This window comes from Nanorana parkeri, unplaced genomic scaffold (assembly GCF_000935625.1).
Source record: "Nanorana parkeri isolate BGI_ZX_2015 unplaced genomic scaffold, ASM93562v1 scaffold47, whole genome shotgun sequence".
Classification (NCBI taxonomy): Eukaryota; Metazoa; Chordata; class Amphibia; order Anura; family Dicroglossidae; genus Nanorana; species Nanorana parkeri.
Genome location: NW_017306315.1, coordinates 745,513 through 760,519, shown reverse-complemented (window position 1 = coordinate 760,519; position 15,007 = coordinate 745,513). Strand labels below are relative to the sequence as shown.

The window sequence follows — 15,007 nt, the reverse complement described above, 5'->3', positions numbered from 1 at the left end:
AAATGGAAGACTGTGTGTTTAGTTCACGACAGCTTTCCTTGTACTGCACTACAAAATATTTCATTATAGACACTTCAGTTTTGTTTTTTTATGTTGTTGCTTGCTTTTTTCCCCCCCAATACAAGATAACTTAATTGACAGTATTGCAAGCCCAGAGCATACATTTTACTTATGCGTGCGGTTATCAAGTACTACAAAGAAAATGCTTTATAGGCTTATGTTGAATACCAAGAATGTATTAGTCATCTAGAGATGTGATCAAGATGAGAAGATGCCTCCTTCAGCTTCTGTATACCATCAATGTTTCGGCAACATGACTGACATTTCAACCATTTTCTGTAAGCAGAAAGCAAAAAAAGTGTCAAACTGTGATTCACATTTGCCAACAATTTTGGATATTTGTGGAAGTAAAATTTTACAACTCTCCACCCCTTTTTTAAAAAAGAATACAACTTTTTTGTTGTTTACCAAATCTTTCTTTAATTCTGGCCTTGTAACCCACCGCCATTCTTGGCTAGGTGAGAATGATGTGCCCCGATACCGCAGCCTCCTGGGATATCCCAAGAGGCTGCAGGAGTGGGGACACAAAGCAGCCAGTAGGCGGGGCTATGTGCATCATTGGGGGTCTGGTTACATGAACCTAGAGGAGACTGTCAGCTCCTGATAATTGGGGCTCACCAGAATGGTGAAACAGGACCTGGACTGTATCATCTGAACAGCAGACTGCAGCAGGACAACACTTGATTTGCGCTGCGGGTGAGTATGTGAATTGAGGGCAATGGTGCACAAAAGGTAAGAGGGGGTTAAGAAAAATTAAAAAAAATCCAAGGGGTGGAGCAAAGTTCCTCTTAAAAGTGACAAACTCTGGAGTTAAACTCTAAAAATGCATTAAAGTACCCTATTAACAAAAATCACTGTCCTTCCTTCTGGAGGGGGGCTACTTTTGTTCCATGGTCCATGTGTGTGTAGTACAGTAGTCACCACTCCAGTGATAGACTAATAGCTTAGTACAAATTAGTAAACCAAGCAAGAGATTGTAGTCCATTGGGGAAGAGAATTTGGAGCGGTGGCTACTTCTAGCCATCCTCCAGAAGGAAGGATAGTGTCGGCACCAATTCAGAGATGATTTGAGGATCTACAGCTGAGTGATACACAAATAAGATACAGTTTTGTTAATAGTGAAGGTACGTGAATGCATTTTTAAGATTTAACTCCTGAGTTTAGGGTTACTTTAATGTTTAACGGTAGGTTTATTTTTCCATAAATGTGAAAAACATAAAATTTACATCCAACATAGTTATACAAATCAGTAAACAATGTTTGGATAATGAAAAATAGGATACTTAGACATTGTGGCACAAAATACTTAACAGCATGCGACAAACCTATAAAATAAAGATACTTTCCCCCCCTTCTATTTTGTATGATATGGTCTGATCAGTACAGATGTAGGTAGTAAATACTGTATATGAAGCTTCTGTGCCACACACACGAAAAAAAAAGAAGGCATTACACTGAAGAGTGTATCGTCACATTTAACATGAAATAAAAAGGAAACCGAAGAGGGAAATGATCAGGAAATTAAGGATTTGGGGCAAGAGGATAAAGAGGGAACAAAGAAAGAGGAGAGGGGGAGAAGGAAAACCAGCATCACTCCTATCATTCAAGCCATTGAGGAGCAGGTGTTTCTTCTTGCGGTTATGTGACATGGTCCATTAAAGGTAGGATAGAAAGTCAGGAAATTGCTTGATGTGAACCCACACGGGCCAGTCCCTCTTTTATGGCTCCTACAAAAATCGCTAATGCCAGAGATTAGCGGCTATTTAAATAACTAGAAATAGTGGTGATTTGTCACCAAGAACAGATTTTCACTACTAGAAGCTAAACTACATTACAGCCACAGTATTGGGTTGGGGTGCTCTGCTGCAAATCACACTCCTTTAGCGATTTATAGCCAACACCATAGAGGCAAATATATTTGCGAGTTAGCCATTCCATAAAATATAATTTTGATTTTCTTAGCAAGAATATGCTTACAAAAAAAAAAAGTTTGCCCTGTATAAATCTTTCACATAAAACATTCAGCGCAAACAGCAACCGGAGAAACCACTTGGCCCACGATATAATCACTAACCACTTCACCAGGGATGGAAGGAAGAAAAAGGAGGTGCCTTTCCTTCATGTAATATTGTATAATAAAAAGGAATTTTTATTGTATAAAAACATCCATGTACTCACAAAAATACTTGAATTTATGTGCATCCATAACGACGTTTACAGCAGTAAACTTTCCCATTATGAAAGCCAGAAGGAAACACTGACAAGAGACGCAGGTCACATGCAGCAGCTGCTCAGACTGTGTAGGCTCTTCCTTTTTGTGCACTGCTCAAAAAACTTAAAGGAACACTTTTTAATCAGAGTATGGCATGAAGTCAATTAAACTCCTGGGATATTGATCAGAACAGTTAAGGTGCCCATACACTGCACGATTATCGTACGATAATCGTATGCAATCAGTTTTTCATACGATAATCGAGCAGTGTGAACGGAGACGTGCGACCGTTTCTACTGTACGGTCGCACGTCTTCTGTCGAACCAGCATGTTCGAAAACCAGCCGGGAATCGTACGATTCTCGGCTGGTTAGAACGGTGCTCGGAAGACAAATGCCGAACGGGCCGGTGTGCGCCCGTTCAGCATTGCGGTCATCGGAAGCCCACCCCTCAAGGGGGCGGGCTTGCGAATGATCGAGAGTGCGATCTGCCTGTCCAAGATAGGCAGATCGTACGTTTTTTTTAATCCCTGTACAACCATCGCAAGACTAAAGTCTTGCGATGGTTGTAGAGTGTATGGCCACCTTTAAGTAGCAGAGGGGGTTATTAATCAGTTTCAGCTGCTTTGGTGTTAATGAAATTAACAACAGGTGCATTAGATGGGCAACAATGAGACAACCTCCAAAACAGCAATGGTTTTACAGGTGGAGGCCACTGACATTGTGTTCCCTACTCATCTTTTCTGACTTTTTTACTAGTTTTGCATTTAGCTAGAGTCCGTGTCAGTACTGGTAGCATGAGGCGATACCTGGACACTAAAAAGGAGGTTGCACATGCATGCCAACTCCTCCAGGATGGCACATCAATACGTGCCATTGCCAGAAGGTCAAAGAGATGTCTCCCAGGACTGTCTCAAAAGCATGGAGGAGATTCCAGGACACAGGCAGTCACTCTAGGAGAGCTGGACAGGGCCGTAGAAGGTCCTTAACCGATCAGGATGACCAGTATCTGCTCCTTTGTGCAAGGAGGAACAGGATGAGCACTGCCAGAGCCCTACAAAATGACCTCCAGCAGGCCACTGGTGTGAATGTCTTTGACCAAACAATCAGAAAGACTTCATGGAGGGTGGCCTGAGGGCCCAGTGCTCACTGACCGGCACCGTGGAGGTCGAGTGGCATTTGCCATTGAACTACAGAATTGGCAGGTACACCACTGGCGCCCTGTGCTTTTCACAAATGAGAGCAGGTTCACCCTGAGCACATGTGACAGACGTGAAAGGGTTTGCAGAAGCCGTGGAGAACGTTATGCTGCCTGTAAAATCCTTCAGCATGACTGGTTTGGTGGTGGGTCAGTGATGGTCTGGGGAGCCATATCCATGGAGGGACGCACAGACCTCTATAGGCTGACAATGGCACTCTGACTGCCATTAGGTATCGGGATGAAATCCTTGGACCCATCGTCAGAACCTACGCTGGTGCAGTGAGTCCTGGGTTCCTCCTGGTGCACGAGTATGCAGCCAGTTCATTGAGGATGAAGAAATTGATACAATTGAATGGCCCCCACGCTCGCCTGACCTGAATCCAATAGAACACCTCTGGGACATTATGTCTCGGTCCATCTGACGCCACCAGGTTGCACCTCAGTCTGTTCAGGAGCTCAGTGATGCCCTGGTCCAGATCTGGGAGGAGATACCCCAGGACACCATCTGTCGTCTCATTAGGAGCATGCCCCGACATTGCCAGGCATCCATACAAGCACGTGGGTGGCCATACAAACTAATGAGTACCATTTTGAGTTGCTGCAATGAAATTTTAGCACAATGGACTCAATGGACTAGACTGCTGCATCATTTCATCAAACGATGTGGCATCCTTTTGTTCCTAACACATTACCCAGTCCAGTATACAGTAGATAGCCAGCATGATATTTTTTCCCATTGAGATCTAATGCGTTTTCAAAGTGTTCCTTTAATTTTTTTGAGCAGTTTATATAACACCTGGCTGCCATCAGTGTGGACAAGATTCCACTTGCAGACCGTTTTAGGACAGTGGTGGCACTCCAGCTGTGCCAAAACTACAAATCCCAACATGCATCTGCCTCTGGGAGTTATTTCTGTGGCTGTCAGAGCCTTGCAATGCCTCATGGGACTTGTAGTTCCAAAACAGCTGGAGTGCCAAGGTTTGCCACCACTGGTTTAGGACTTCCTTTTTGTATGAAACGCCTGCCTCCCATCAGTGTGGACAAGATTCCACTTGCAGAATGTTTAGGACTTCCTTTTTGTATGAAACGCACACCTGCCATCAGCGTGGACAAGATTCCACTTTATCACATAGTAATCAGTAAAATTTTTATCTCACTCAGCACAAAAGAAGGAGCCAGGAGGTAGTGGACTGCATATTAGCTTGATTGATACAGGCGAAGGAAAGAAATCAATCTGTGCAATATTCAAATTCACTGTTTTTTACAAGCTGAAATGTAATTTTCCCCATGCCTCATTCTCCTAAGCATTTTAGTTTCTGGTCCTCAGTAGTGCTGTATTTGACCTTTGTTACATGAGTGAGACTTATCTGTAGGATTTGTCAAAACCAACCGATGTGCCCTTTGGTGTCTCTCTCTTCTCTACTAAAATACGGATTTGGAAGACTATAAATACGAGTTCAGGAAGCTGCAGCTAGTGTGCAACATTAACATGCTCCATCCAACAAGGGCAGTGGCCATGTTGGCGCCGGCTGCTGCATTTATTAAGGGTAATGCATCCAGTCGCCTGACTATAGAGGTACATATATTTGAAAAAAATTTAAAAAAAAAAAAAAAAAAAAAAAAAAAAAAGGACATATCTAAAATGTCATGTTTATCAGCGAGATAAAACATGCATGCACTAGGAACACATACAAAACAAAAATGGATTATACATACCCTTTAACACGTTTAAACAACTTACACAAATGGAATACAAATTATATTCTTATAAAGCAGTACCTTTGTACTTTGAAGAGCATCAGACCAGTCCATGGCTGCAATCTGTGGGATGGCAGTTAGAAAAATACTAGTTGCTTTATTAGCATTTTCCTTTAATGTTTTTAGCACTCTATCAACAGACACCTGCAGGTAAAAACAAGACATTTTTAAATACCAAAGTAGTAATATACAATACCTTTGTTAAAATCATTCATTATGGAGAATCCAAAATACAGTAGTAACTTATCTTCATATAGACAAAACAAATCCTCTTTCAAAGCAGAAACTGTTGCCTTTCAAAGGGTATCCGGTATAATGAAAGCCATAGTGGTATCTTTACTCTAATAATTTGTAAATAACTATTTACAAATGTTTTCTTAAATCATTTATTTAATTTGGCAACCACAGTGAAAATACTACGAAATTAGATAACCCATAGGGGCATTCAGATTTTTCATAATTCGTTTCCTTATACGATATACATGGTGCTTAAAATGATTATTAAAGCTTCCCCCTCAAATGCTGCTGTAAGCACTTACCTTATTCAATGCCTCTCGATCCGATTATCATCTTCCTTCCACTCGTTTCTGACAGTGCCTCCAGCGCTGGTCTCTGATCCAAAGCAGACTCCTTGTGCCCCACGGTGTCTGTCCGGTGTGCGCGCTCCCGGCTGCATCCATTGAGCTTAATTTACTCTCCTCACGCTCTACTGCGCATGTGCCCACACACTACTTCCTTTCAGCCGATCGGGAGATTCAGCCAGCACTGGAACAGGTAAGTAATTAGGCATCTGCCCAATTTTTTTTGGTTTTGTTTAATCATGGGGCATGTATCTACTGTTTGCTAGCCAATTATACGTTAACCACTTCAGCATTTTGGACGTATCTACATCCCACCTTGAAATAGTTAAATGCAGCTGCAAGCTTCTTCCTATTTTCATCAGCAAGCTGAGAGTGATTTAGAAAAAGTGATCTGGGTGACTGATCTGAGGGCTTTTCTCCCATAGTGTTGCAGCTTCCCAGGCTGAAGTGGGGCAGCACCCCTAGTTATCCTCGCTTGCACTTCATTTTCATCTGTTGGTCATTATTGGCGCTTTGGATTTTTTTCTTACTGATCTGAGGGCTTGTTCACACGATGTACAGATTCTCTCCGGACCAGAACAGTTAGCTCCTGGACCATAAACGCATCCCAACGTACCCCTAAGTGATTTCTGGGCTACAGTTCACACTTTTACAGTGCTTTCCATTCCAGACCGAAAAAATAAATACTGCAGGTCTTTCATTTTTCTGGTCTGGAACGCACAAAACGCAGCAAAAATGCACATAACGCACCTGAAGGACAATTTTAAGCTAGAAGTAAAAAAAACAAAAACAAAAAACAAATGCACCAAAATCGCGGCAAAACACACTGCACTTTGTTTGCCGATCTGCTCCAGATAGGGTAATAACAGATCCTAATTTGGCTGCAAAAGTGAAAACACACTAATTGCTTTTTCAGCATATCCGTTTAGGCTAACACCAATTTTAGATTTGTTATATGCTGCTATTCAAACAGCATTAGCTAAAAAAAATAATTTAAAAAACTTGTTTCTTGAGGTTAAATCATTTTTTGGGTTAAGGTTTCTTGGCTTCTTAAAACATTAAAAATTCTACTTGATTTGCCTTCTATGTAATGTTAGGAGGAGTTGTAAGGGTTACCACCCTGGCTTCTGCTTTCAAATATTAATGAAATGAATGAAAGAAAAAACACAACCCTCAAATTTCAGTCCCAAGTCTTTCTCAAGGGACATCACTGTGAAGGTGCTCAGAAAAACCTGGAATCAGCCATGTTACCTGCTGCAACAAAACATCTAAAAAAAAGGTAAGAAATATTTTCTTATTATTCTATTATTTTTCGGTATGCTGCAAGAATAGGAACACATAGCAAAACATAGAGGGGTTTTCCTCACTTCTGACTGCAAATTGGAAATACACTTTAAAAATTGTAAAGCTGGCCATACACCTACAGATTATCTGCAGATTTTCTATAGTCAGATGGAAAAAGTGCAACAGATTCCCCCATCTACGCTAAACTGTGTGGATGGAGGAATCTCCCACTGGCCCAAGCTTCAGTATCTTGCTTGTCGGCCCCGCTGGCTCTCAAAACTCCTGAACAATGCCTGCATCCAATGAGATTGCTAAGGTATTTTGACAGCCAGTGAGGCTGTCTAGCCACCTACAGGAAATCTATAGGTGTATGGCCAGCTTTACAAATACATTTTAGGTACTATACATTTTCGCAGAGGCATACATTTTTGAGCCTTAGCATATTTACTCTACACAAATTCACCTTTTATTTTGTACAAAAAAATGGAGATGTTTTGCTAAAATTAATTTTATTGCATTTTACTGAAAATATAGGTTTAATAAACTGTTGCCTAAAAAAAATTGCAGTACAGTGGTTTAGTGGTTAGCACTTCTGCCTTGTAGTACTAGGGGTCCCAGATTTGAATCCCAGTAAGTTCACCATCTGCATGGCATTTGCATGTGCTCACTGTGCTTGTGTGGGTTTTTTTTCCCCACACTGCAAATGTGGGAAGGTAAATTGTCTCCTGTCTAAACTGGTGTGTTGTGTGGTGTATTTATGCATGCGAGATATGGACCTTTGATTGTAAGCTCCTTGAGGGCAGGGACTGGTGTGAATATGCACTGCATAAATTGCCGGCACTATATATATATATATACTTATAATAAAAAGTAAATAAATTACAAGCACCACTATCTTTTTATTCTACAGGGCCGCTGCTTTAAAAAAATATTCAAGGTTTGGGTTTTTTTTTTTTTTTACCCACAAATGCAGACTTTAACCACTTTAGTACTGGCATGTTAAGCCCCTTTCATTTTAGTTTTCAATGCTGTGAAAGTTTCACTGAGAATTACTCCACCATGCAACAATGAAACCAAATGATTGTTATATAATTTGTGAGACAAAATTAACTCTTGAAATGTCCTCTCTTTAGAAAATAGACACCAAGATGATCTGATTTTTTTGCCACAATATTTTTGTAAATGAAGAAATGTGCAGGTATTGAGGGGGTTAATACATGGAGCAGGTAATGGCACCCTAGATATATTAAATCTACAGGATATACAGTACACAGAGGGAGGCATAGGTGATGGGGTCAGTGTACAGATTACATACAGTGGGAGGATATTAAGGGGTTAATGTGCAGGATAAGGGAGGTGAAGGGGTTAATAAAAACATCAGAGCAGAGATGTTTTTACAAGAACTAATGAATGGATGACTTGCTCGTTGATTGTTCCTTTACCCTCCTCTGCCTCTGATGCAAGGGGTAGAGGAGGGCTTGACAATTGAAACACTGTCATGTGATCTCTGTGATAACCAATCACAGCAACAAGGCGCATAGCCAGTCTGACTTGGCTTTGCGCTTGAAGTCAATGCTGTCCTCTGTTTAAAGGAGAACTATGAGGCGAGTGCTTTTCACTCACCTCATACTTCTAGCCGACCTGTGACAATGAGACTGTCACAGGTCGGCTAAGTAGATCGGGAAGTGAGCGAACACATACCGGCGTTCTCTCACCTCTCAATCCTGTCAGGTCTCTGCCGTGACAGGGGAGGGGCTGGATTCCCCCCTCCGATCCGCCAGCGCTGACTGGCGGATCGGACGGGGGAGGGGGCAGGTACAGCTAGCTCTGCCTCTAGATAGGCAGAGCCAGCTGTCACTCACGCAGCTGGCCGGATCCAGACAGAATTGTCGGGACCCCCTTCAGCTGCGGCGTCTCAGTATACTGAGCTTAGGGTGACGGGAGGACGCTAGTTTGTGTCCTCCCTTTAGCCTAAGGAGAACTATGGGGAAAAGACTTGACCACATAGTTCTCCTTTAATGACAGCAAAAGCATCAGCTTCTGCATGTGCCAGACACGCACACACAGGCACGTCCTCCAAGTACAAATGGGGCAGCAAACAGGCCGTTCTGCAGGGAGTAGTGTGCACAAAAATATACTCCAGGGGACAAAGTGGTCAATAATGAAGAAATGTGTAGTGCAAAAAAAATAAAAAAAAAATACAAAAGTACACATTGCAGATAATAAAGGGAAAATTAATTCTTAGATTATTCATTAAATTGTTCCACTCAAATGCAGAATGCACAAATGTAAACTATAAGAGCTTCAAGAATCAGATAGGGAGAGCACAAATGTAATGTAGAAAAGCAATGGCCAAACTATGCATTAATATGGGTGACCTTTACCAAGTAAATTAAAGGAGAACTATGGGGTCAGTGTTTTTCCCCATAGTTCTCCTTGGGGTAACGGGAGGACACAAACTAGCCTCCTCCCGTCACCCTAAGCTCAGTATACCGCGAGCTACAGCTCGCGGTATACTGAGACGCCGCACCTGGAGCGGATCCCGACTTAGATGACGGGATCCGCCCAGCTGCGTGAGTGACAGCTGGCTCTGCCTATCTAGAGGCAGAGCCAGCTGTACCCGCCCCCTCCCCCGTCCGTTCCGCCAGTCAGCGCTGGCAGATCGGAGCGGGGAGAGGGGAATCCAGCCCCTCCCCCTGTCACGGCAGAGAGCCGTGACAGGATAGAGAGGTGAGGGAACCCGGTATGTGTTCGCTCACCTCCCGATCTACTGAGCCGACCTGTGACAGTCTCATTGTCACAGGTCGGCTTAGAACTATGACGTGAGTGGAAATCACTCACCTCATAGTTCTCCTTTAAAGACTATTAGATATAAATCAGGTTGCTTCTCATATAGAACATCTGGAATTCTCAACAGCCAACTGCAACAGATTAGCAACGTTCTGGAGACACAATTTCCACTCTAAGCACTCATAATTAAAAGGTGGTCAGGGTCAGAATTCATTGTCACAGGGCTACTGATTCAATCAATCTGTAACTTTGTAAGGAATCTCCATGCTCCTGTTTAGCATTGCCTTGCTGGAAGACAGAATTGATAAATGCCCTATGTATTTTATAGGCGGGGTCTATCTTGCATTTTGTGAAATAAAGGTCTTACACAAAGATTCACACAACTATCAACCAAGAGTCACACATTTTGTTAATTTACACCATCTTCTAATGTAACATTGTCCATTACGTCTCTATTTGTTCCATTTCAGTTGATTATACCTTTGAGTGCATCCTAGTCATTTTTAGTTAGGCTTAGTGCACCACCTACTGGCTATTTATTTTATCTATCCAATTTCCTTTGTATTTGATAAACTGTGGGCAATTTTGTGACCATGAAAAAGAAAATACACACACACACTTCAGGAAGTATTCAGACTCACTTTTTTCAATGTTGCTGCCTGATTCTACAGTTGTTTAAATTATGTTCCTCTCATTATTTTACACTCAGTACCCCATAATGACAAAGTGAAAACTGAATTTTAGAAATGTCTGAATTTAAGAAAAAGAAAAAACTGAAATATCACATGTACTTAAGAGTTCAGACCCTTTACTCAGTACTTTGTTGAAGCACCTTTGGCAGCAATTACAGCCTTGGGTCTTTTTGGGTATGACGTGATAAGCTTTGCACACCTGGATTGGGGGATTTTCTGCCATTCTTTGCAAATCCTCTCAAGCTCAGTCAGGTTTGATGGGGGAAAGTCAGTGGACAGCCATTTTCAGGTTTTGAGGATCTCTGTACTTTGCTCCATTCAGCATTCCGTCAACCCTGACCAGTCTCCCAGTCCCTGCTGCTGAAAAACACCCCCACAGCATGATGCTGCCACCACATGCTTCACTGTTGGGACAGTATTGGGCAGGTAATGAGCGGTGCCTGGTTTCCTGCAGATAATTTAGAATTGAGGCCAAACAGTTCCATCTTGGTTTCATGAGACCAGAGAATCTTGTTCTTCACAGTTAGAGTCCTTTAGGTTCTTTTTTGCAAACTCCAAGCAAGGCTTTCATGTGTTTTGCACTGAGTAGAGGCTTCCGTCTAGCCACTCTGCCATAAAGGCCAGATCGGTGGAGGGCTGCAGTGATGGTTGTCCTTTTGGAACTTTGCCCCATCCCGTCACAGGATCTCTGGAGCTCAGTCAGAGTGATCCTTGGGTTCTTGGTCACCTCTTTTACTAAGGCCCTTCTCCCCGATTGCTCAGTTTGGCCAGACGACCAGCTCTTGCAAGAGTCCTGGTTGTGCCAAACTTCTCCCATTTGTGAATTATGGAGGCCACTGTGCTCTTGGGAACCATCAGTGCAGCAGAAATTTGTTTTGTAGCCTTCCCAAGTTCTGTGCTTTGCAATTATTCTGTCTCTGCAGGCTGTTCCTTTGACCTCATGGCTTTTGCTCAGATACACAGGGCTTGAGAAATTTTAGGGTGTTTCACCAGTCAGCATGACCGGACTATAGCCTTGCAATTTATGTTAATTTAAACTAGGCACTTATTTCTACATAATGCATTCAAAACCAAAATAAATTGTATTACTTACAGAGTATTCGCCTATGACTTCTTAGTAGAAAATGCACTGCTGTCAGAGGAGTAGCATTTGTGTCCTTGCCTGGTAGTTTTAGCACTGAAGTAGCATTTATCGATGGCTTTAGTAGGTTTAAACTGTGGTAGTGGAGGTCCATTTAGATTCACCATAAGGTCATCTAAGCTTTCAGTCTCTAAACACGATCTGAATTTATTTTTGATCAGATTAATCTGCAGGGCTTGAAAATGAACTCATCCTTCAGACACTACGCAACAACACTTGAAATTTAGGTGCCTACCATTTCTCTTGATGGTTGCCGATATGTTTCTACACCTTGATTGGAGTACACCTGTGGCAACATCATGCTCATGGCAACAGTAAATATTTGGAAATAAATACCTGACCTAAAATTCAAGTGTTGTTGCAAAGGGTATGAATACTTATGCCAATGTGATATTTCAGTTTTTGCTTTTGAATAAAATCAGACATTTCTAAAAGTCTGTTTGCACTTTGTCAGTATGGGGTACTGAGTGTAGATTAATGAGAAAAAAAAAACAAAAAAACCCAAAACATTTAACTAATGGCTGTTGTAATTAAACGGCCGGACAGCGGCTTCGAGGGCGTCTTTAGACGTCCTATCCCGTTCCGCTCGTGCCCGCTCTGTGGCCGGAGATCAAACAGAGCTCAGTACACGAGCGCCGTTTGATCTCCTCTCCTCTTCTGAATGCAGGGAGTGATGTGTATTACATCACTCCCTGCATTCAGTGTCACTCTTCGGTACAGAAACCGTAGAGAAGCTGGTGAAGCAGGTCTCTGCTTCATCAGCTTCTCTGGGGGTCCCTAGGTGACATTAGGGGTCTTAAGACCCCTGATGTCTCCATAAAGAGGACCTGTCACTGCAAATTGGCTATCAGATAGGGAGCTTGCTTGCTCCCTATGTGATAGCAATAAAGTTCAGTGAAAAAAAAGTTTAAAAAAAGTGTTACAAAAAAAATTAATTAAAAAAAAAGTCACATATCAAAGCAATAAAAAAATAAAAATAAAAGTCCCCCGCCCCCACACGTCAAGCCTGTCTACGTGCGAAAACGCAGATTACATCTATTGCGCCACACGTTACATATCGCCGCGAACGTCGGAATGAGAGCAATAATTCTAGGGTAATCAATCACTGATAACACTAAACGGATGAGCGGTAAAAGCCTTTAAATCGTCGCCTGTGGTCAAATTTTAAATATGGTAGTTTTTTGTGATTTTAAAGCTTGACATGTTTGGTGTCTATTTACCCGACGTGACCCCGTCTTTTATATTTTACCAAAAAATTGGGTAATAATAAATGTTTTATAACATAACGTAGGGAGAACAGGTTTCTAAAAAAAAAGTCTGTACTTTTTTATTATACAGTAAAAAAAAAAAAAATCCGTAGTGGTGAATAAATACCACCAAAAGAAAGCTCTATCTGTCCCCAAAAAATGGTATAAAATTAATTTCAGTACAGTGTTGCATGACGGAATAAATGTCAGTCAAAGTACTGCAGCTCTGAACACTGAAAAATGGCCTGGTCAGGAAGGGGGTATAAACACCCCGGTCAGCAAGTGGTTAAACAATTGTACTATCAGGCTGCAACATGTAAACCTATTTGAGCCCGAGTGCCCAAACTAGATCGCTAAACCAACTTATATGTCTCAAAGTACTAACCCTGCAATTAGACTCGAATACTGATTTATTTTAGAAAAATACTTCAAACTGCAAGGGAACAGTCTCTCTACAGCTTGGAGTCCGTGGTGGAGCACCAGGGCCCAGTTGCAGCTGCGCCCCTAGAGAGGACAACAAATCCCAGCAATACATTATACAGCAATGCAGAATACCCTCACCTATAGAGGACTGCAAATCACAGCAATAAATTATACAGCAATGCAGAATAATATGAAGCAACATAGTCTGTATTGCTGCGGAGTGGCGGCCTGATGTCTCCAGGGTCTCTGGAGGGCTGAGCAGGCTCTTAGGGGGGCTGTGCGACTGTCAGGGTGGCTGTACGGGTCTCTCGGGTCTGGAGGGCAGCTGCGGCTCTCTAATTAAAATAGGTCCGACTGTCCTGGATCGTCTCAGTATGATATCCAGGCCGGTCACAATCAGGCAGCGGCGGCCTCTGAACAGGCATATTAGATGGCCACTTGCCGGGGCCTCTCGGGTTCCTAGCAAGGAGCAAGCGGCTGTCTAATATGCCTGTTTAGAGGCCGCCACTGCCCGATTGTGACCGGCCCAGATCGCATACTAAGGCAATCTGGGACGGTTGGACCTATTGTCAGGGGTGGCCCCTATGTTTATACGTACCTGGGCTTGCGTGCCATAGGTGCGCTACCACTGGCTTAGCACATCATTCCCCTCAATGTTAGCCACAATATTGAGGAAAATCCAGTGCAAGTTTACTTTGCTTATTCCATATCTAGTTTATATTTTCCTTTCAGAATCTCTTACGTCCATAAATCATAACTAGTATACAGTGAACAAATTAAACATGTACGCTGTTCAGTAATGTGCAAGTAGTTCCATACTATTGACATACCGCTTCTTCGTGTTCCTTCCAGCAGTCATAATCAGTTGCCATTGCAACACTGGCATAACAGATCCCAGCTTCTTTTGCCAGGACCACTTCTGGAACAGTGGTCATATTGATAACATCAGCACCCCAAAGACGAAACATGTTACTTTCCGCTTTCGAGCTGAACCTTGGTCCTTCTATGGTGATCACTGTACCTTTTGTATGGCATTTGATACCAAGTTTTCTTAAAAAAAAAAAAAAGTTTCCCTACGTTATGCTATAAAACATTTATTCTTACCCATATTTTTAGTAAAACATAAAAGTCGGGTAAATAGACACCAAACATGTCAAGCCTTAAAATTGCGTGCGCCCGCAAAAACGCCCATAGGCGATGATCAAAACGCTTTCACTGCCCATCAGTGATTAATGGCTCTAAAATGATTGCTCTCACTCCGACGTTTGCGGCGATATGAACATGTGCAGCACAATAGGCGCAATCGTCGTTTTCGCACATAGGCGCACCCGACGTGTATGTGGGGGGCGGGGACTTAAAAAATAATATTTTCTTTTTCTTTTCTTTAAATTTTTTTATGCTTCATTTAAAAAAAAAAAAATCAGAAGTCAACTTTATTGTACATATGCATGGTACAGCGGTACAGGGAGGCAATTGCCTCAACAGCATAACAACATCCCGGAGCAAATCTGGGGTGTAGGATATCATATATAGATATATACATACATGAGTCACAGTGTACACAATGCGGTCACAGGGTAGTTTGGCTCGACCAAAACACACGTCAAACTACTACTGCTA

The 15,007-nt window shown here is 42.3% G+C and overlaps 1 protein-coding gene across 1 annotated transcript in view; it reads right to left on the bottom strand.

The window, feature by feature from the left end:
* Positions 1 to 205: 205 nt before the first annotated feature.
* MTAP (methylthioadenosine phosphorylase) overlaps positions 206 to 15,007 on the bottom strand; it is a 34,451-nt gene continuing 19,649 nt past the window's right edge. Inside the window, exons 7-9 of the mRNA XM_018573439.1 lie at positions 14,218 to 14,437; positions 5,251 to 5,373; positions 206 to 336 (exon numbers count right to left, since the gene is read on the bottom strand). Coding sequence (XP_018428941.1) covers positions 298 to 336; positions 5,251 to 5,373; positions 14,218 to 14,437 — 382 coding nt within the window. The 3' untranslated portion in view covers positions 206 to 297. The remainder of the gene's footprint in view (positions 337 to 5,250; positions 5,374 to 14,217; positions 14,438 to 15,007) is intronic.